This window comes from Empidonax traillii, unplaced genomic scaffold (genome assembly GCF_003031625.1).
Source record: "Empidonax traillii isolate 1590-97213 ecotype Southwest subspecies unplaced genomic scaffold, ASM303162v1 scaffold3:size4013460, whole genome shotgun sequence".
In the NCBI taxonomy this organism is placed as follows: domain Eukaryota; kingdom Metazoa; phylum Chordata; class Aves; order Passeriformes; family Tyrannidae; genus Empidonax; species Empidonax traillii.
The window spans coordinates 2781014-2787206 of NW_020955196.1; the positions used below are offsets into that span (position 1 = coordinate 2781014).

The window sequence follows — 6193 nt, forward strand, 5'->3', positions numbered from 1 at the left end:
AACCAATGCCATTAGCATCAGTGAAATTACCAGTGGATCTTAGAAGCATGGTGCCCGTTAATAACACAATTGTCCCTAATTCCTATCTGTCACTGTTATGCAGATGCTCCACAGTAGATCTCATGGACAGCCAAGCGTTCTGTTCTTAAGCACTGCAGACATCTGTAACATTTCTGCCTGTGTGGAAGGACTGAAAGAGGGGAGGAATTTGAGAATATCAGTGATATTCTGCTGAGATTCTTCTCAAACAAAAAACCTCAAATTATTCTGTGCTGAACCAGGACCAACTTTTCTTAAGCCTCTCAGCCGGTCGTCCTGTCAAAATGAAATTCATTCTCACATTCTGAAACTTGTGAATGCCCTTTGAACAACTACAGATTCCATTACTGCAATGTACAACTGGTACATTACAGTCACAGAACCTCAAAGATTTATTTAGGAAAATCCCTTATGCAGAAATCTCTATGAAGTTGTGTACTTAGGCTAGGATCTTCTAAAGTTTAACCTCGATCACTTTGACAGTTTGAGAGTTCAGGTTTCCTTATCCAGTCTCTTAAGGTTTTCAGTCTTGCATTATATCAAAATAACTAAAACCACCAACTTTTTCAGCTAGGGAGACTTTTGATCCAATTGTCCAGTTCATTTCATAAGCAAGAGAAAGCTTAGAGGACCAGCGCCGTGGGGAGAGCACACAAGAAGCAAATGCTGGAAGGCCTCTTTTGACACACACGATTGTTTGTGTCAGTGGGCACTTACAAGACAAAAATCAACATCCTTCATCTGTGGGGTTGCATTCCATAGGACATCAAAGCGCCTTCCGCAGGCTAAAATCACGTAAACAAATGGTTAGGGGAAACCAGTGAAGGTGTGATCCCTTGCTGTGCAGTGGTACTGTGGCCACACACCTGCGCCCTGGGAATTTCTTGTGGCTGCTGCCTCCAAAGGTGAGAACCTGAGACCAGGCGAGTTCTCTGCTACGCTGCTGCCTCGTACTCCATTTGTGGCAGCTTGTGCATCAAGGGGAGTCTTAGACGAGGCGGAGCGGGTTGGGGAACCTGCCTGGCGTTGTTCTGCAGGGAAGCCACTAGAGCGCAGTGTCAGAGTGCGCTGGAAGCGCTCCGCAGGCGCCGCAAGTAGAGGAAGATTTCCTGGTCTGTTACGGTCCCAGTAAGAACAGCACTCAGACTCTGACTCGTTTAATATGATTTTGAAGCTCTCACTGCAAAATGAGAATAGTATGAGTAATCTTACATCATGTGGATAGTAGGAGCCGGGAGCAGTGTAGCATTGAGCAGGATGCCAAACCATGGCAGGATGAACATACTCTGCATAGTAGAGCTTTATACATGAAGAACTAAAGCTTTAGCTACTGATTTCACAAATTACAACACAGTCCTGATAAATAGTGGCTTTTTTTTTTTTTTTATTACTTTTTAAAATTTTTTTGGTGAGTATCTTATGAGACAAGAACCATCTGGAAAGTCTGAATGTCAGAATAAATAAGTATTTTCAAGGATATCTAAAGTTTTCATCATAGTAATTTTTGTTTTAGTTTATTGCTCAATATTGCTTTCCTAATCTACTTGAAAGCACGTAGTTAGCAGCTCTTGTTTAGCAATTGTATCCATTGTTACAATTTGCTACAAGTATATATTTATATTTAAATATATAATTATTGAAACATTAATAAGAATGTATGTTTTTAAAAATATCTACACTTATGGTGATCATATTTTTAAAAAAAATCTTAATTTTCACTCTGTTTCTTTCATGGTAGAAGTTATTATTGAGTTAATTAATGAAATGGAAATCATGTAGCTTAGTGAACCATCTGAGCACAGCCAACACGACAGAAATACATCTGTAAAAATAAAGTGTTTTGATAAACTTAATTTCAGTAAGTAGAAATTAACTGGTGTTTTTTTTCAGATTAAGAGATCCTTCAAAAAGAAGAAACCAAAGAACTGGTTATTTCACTTAGCAAGTCAAGTGGCAGTAGGTAATCTATGGTATACTGGGTCTGACTGTGATAATAAATTCATTTGTGGTAATGTTAAGATGTTAATGCAAATTATGTAACTTACAAACATGAAAAGGAGCAAATGTAAAGCAAATATTATTAGGTTTGAGATTACCATTTCACTTTTTTATATTTGTTTCTGATTTCCTTTATATACAGAGAGTTGTAGATAGACCTGAAGAATGTATTACTCACTGAGCTGTCAGTCCTTTCTTTTAACTAAGGTTCATATATATTTATATTGCAAAAAAGTCATCACCGTTTTTCTTTTTAAAATTTCCAGTACTGAAATGCAGAAGTGGTAATGTACTTCACAAATAGCTGGGATAGTCCAGTACATCAGATAATCACTAGCCATTCCTACCCATCCATCTTTAACTCAAGATTTTCTTGTGCACATGGCCACTTTCCAGGAGTTTTGAACTTGATGATTGACAAGTAGCTATAAAGGTAATGTATGATATTTATGGTCCTTGAATCATGATAGTAACGTCTTGTGAATATTTGACAGTCCTATTAAAGAAAATAGGATCAGTCTGGTAATCTTTTGGCTGCTGCAGTGTCTAACAATATGTAATCCTTAGCTTCCGTGCCAGAAAATTCCTCATTAAGCACAAGATATCCTAAAACACATCACCAGGAAAACCTCTTCGAAGTGTTAATATACGTAGGATCCTTTTAAGCAGATAATTGAACCAAAAACCCCCAAAAAACTGGCATGCTGAAATCCTCTAAAAGACTTCTACACAGTGAAACCTATGATTTTGGTGAAATGGTCACTGTGAAGCACAGGAAGACAAAATTAAAACATATTAGTTTATACAAATATCTCTTTTATGAGTGAATCCACACAGATATTTTAATCCATCCAGAGACCTTTCAAGTTTAGCTGGACACACATTGCATTTTTTCATGCAATTTTGATGTAAGTAATATTTAAGTCCCAGCATTTTGACTAATATTAATATCAGAGGCTGAGAGCCAGAATTCAAGAGAAAACAAGGAAATATTCAGGAGAGCTGAGTCATAACTAACAACTTGTATTGATGGTGGCTTCAGCAAACTTAAATAGTCATGGGCACATCTATGCCTTTATTTTAGCAGCATGGCTACACAGAGGTCTGTTTCACCTGTGTGTGTAGCAGAACACATGGGTGGAAGTTGTCCTAACCTTCAAGGTGAGAAACTGAAGTCATAGGGTCTCATAAAATTCAGGTTGGAAGGAAACGCAGGAGATCATCTAGTCAACCTCTAGTCTTATGGTTTATCTTACATAGGTGACCTTTTCTTGCCTTGGAGTTTATATCCTCTCCTCCCCATGCCCAGCTGTATCTGCCTAAGGCTCAGATGCTGCCCACGTTTGACAAAGAAGTGTAATAGAATCCTCCCATTGCTTTTCGAGTTTTGAGCTTGAAAGGGGCACAAATTTCAGCAGTCTGAGAGCAGGGCTGCCCCCAAGACAAGTGGGGACCTTCAGAGAGGTTCAGCAGAGTTACAGAGGTGGTGTTTCCATTCTGCACCATGAAGAGGGGTAGGGGAGCAGAGGGAAGGAGGAGGCACAACAGCAGCATCAGCTGGAGTTGCCAGGATCAGCCTGCCTAGCAACACCCCTTCTTAGGCAAGGGCACAGAAGCCACAGCAGCATCAGAAGCAGCCCTGGCACTTTGTGAGCTGGGTGCATGTTAGGGAGCATGAGAGCTGTCAAAACGTCAGCCTTAAAGATCCGAATCCTCCTCAGTTTATTGGTAGGTACACTACCTAGATCTGCTTACCAGAACTTATTCCTGTGATTTGTGCATAGAGAAAGAACTGTACATGGCTTATTAAAGCAAAACAGCTATTTATATCAGGCAGTTGTTGGATTTTATTTTGGTAATGTAGAAACCAAGTGTAATAGAAGGCTATATTGGAAAAATTAGGTGTATCATTCTGTCTTATTCCATTAAAGTTGTGATAAGCAATTGTATAATATGGTGTATGATTATCTTTTAATAATATATAGAAAAAAATTTGCAGATTGTGTGAGTAGAAACTATTACATTTTATTAGAATTAGAATAAACCCAGGATGCATTATGTATTCTGTTTTGTTCGTCTATAGAGTGTATATTTTAATACATTACTAATATATCTGTTATAATGCATTTATATATATATATATATATATACACATATATAAATGTATACCCTGTTATTGTTGCAGTTCAATCTATATGGTATGAGGATGCTGTATTCTATCTGTAATAAGCTTATGCAGTCCTAATTGTGTCTATCTTTGGACAGATCAAAATAAGTGATCATATTTGTACACTCCTAGAAAATTAGAAAGTTGTCCTTTTTTTTTTTTTCCACCAGAAGTTGAAGAGTGTGAAATATGCCAGGCTATGTTTCTGCATTTGGTTTGATTTCTGTAGAAGAATTATAAACTTGGGAAGTGGAACTCATCCTCCTATTCTCATACTGTCTTTTATGGTGTCTATTAACTTTTATTCTTTTTCTGGCAGGTGATATTAGTGGAGGGGTGGCATGATTTAGATAACAAAGACTATGACTGTTGGCCCCTGGAAAAACCAGATGAGTATAACATGCTGGACTGTGGAGGTGAGTGAGTCATAAAGCTGGTCAAGAAAGGAATGGTTGAAAACCCAAAATTGAAGTATTCAGAATAACACCTCACTCATAATGAATGTTATCCATGTTGGACAGCAACTGAATCAAGAACAACCTTTTTTTCCTGGAGAAATAAGTGAAAGAAAACAGTAAAACATACTTCAGAGCAATTATTTGTCCAGTATTTAGTGGTTCCAAAAGAAAAGTAATAACAACAGCTGAATCCCTTCCCCCAGAAAGAAATAGAAAACATTTTCTTTCTCATTAGAAAATCAAATGCAATTTAATCCAAACAAAGCAGGCTGGCAACTCTGCATTGCAGGAAATGTATTGAGTCACTGTTTAAATTCTGTAGTGCCAGTTCAAAAGTGGTCTGTGCTTAAGCCCTCCAGCCAGTAAGCAAAATCACTGATGCTTTATGTCATGCTTTTCTACCTTGCTCAAAACTGTGTTCCATGAGTTCTTCAAAAGTGCCTGAGATTTTAAACCATTTAGTCCTGTCAGTTTCAAAAAAAAGTGGATTTACATGATGAGACAAGAAAAAAAAATAGAATAATTTTTATGTTGGCAATTGATTGAGATGGAAAATGATTAAAGAGCAACTGAAATTTGGGAAATTCAATTTAAGTATAAGAAAAATTTCTTACACCTCAGGGGTGATAAAAATGTAACAGGTTTCTCAGTAAGGTTGTGGTTCCTCCATTCTTGCAGATTTTCAGAACACAATTAGACAAAGGGTAGAGTAACGTCCCTTATGTGACCCTGCCTGGAGCAACACCGGGTTGGACCAAATCATTTCCAGAAGTGTCTTCCAGTTTCAAATATTTTGTGACTTTGTGACTCTGTAACAAATAAGTAACTGTAAAGGAACACTCTGTTTACGTTGTAAAAGATACGATCAGAGACAAGTATTTCAAAAGGTGTTTTAGAAAAAAAATGAGAAACTTATACCAATAAAACCCTCCAGGTGATACACTTCTAGGTCACACTCTGAGCTCAGTGTTACATTTAAACATTTTCCAATTAATTTTATTGGAATAGTGAAATTAAAAGAGAATCTAGATGGTTTCAACTAAGACTTTTATCCCTCTAAAAATGTACTAATGCTTTAATATTGAAACAGCTATTTATCAGTACAGATGCCTTGTTTAAAGCTTTTCTTACTAATAATCAGAGTGAGCTGAGTACAAGGGAAACTAGTGCAAGTAACTTCCTTAATTAACATACACCTTTTACAACTAGTTTTAGAATGAACTCCAAGCTCTATCCTGCCTTTGGGGTTTTCCTTGCCATTTTCTGGCATTTGCCAAAAGACACATATACTGTTGCTTTACTGCTGTGGATTTAACAAAAGATCTAAGTTTTTTCTTTTTCATATGTGGGAGCATCTACTGTTGAAAGAAGAGGTTTGTTTACCTTTATGAGACCTTTAAAAGGATAATTCTGACCTTTGCCTTCATTCTCACATGTTCTCTGAAGCTCAACTCTTAGTGCAAATCACACTACGGCGCTGCTTTTTTTTTTTTTTTTTTTTTTTTTTTTTTTTTTTTTTTTTTTTTTTTTT

The 6193-nt window shown here is 37.0% G+C and overlaps 1 protein-coding gene across 1 annotated transcript in view; it reads left to right on the forward strand.

Annotated features, from left to right (window-relative positions):
• Positions 1-3711: 3711 nt before the first annotated feature.
• LOC114068670 (atrial natriuretic peptide receptor 2-like) overlaps positions 3712-6193 on the forward strand; it is a 36366-nt gene continuing 33884 nt past the window's right edge. The window contains exons 1-2 of the mRNA XM_027905020.1: positions 3712-3765; positions 4524-4620. Coding sequence (XP_027760821.1) covers positions 3712-3765; positions 4524-4620 — 151 coding nt within the window. The remainder of the gene's footprint in view (positions 3766-4523; positions 4621-6193) is intronic.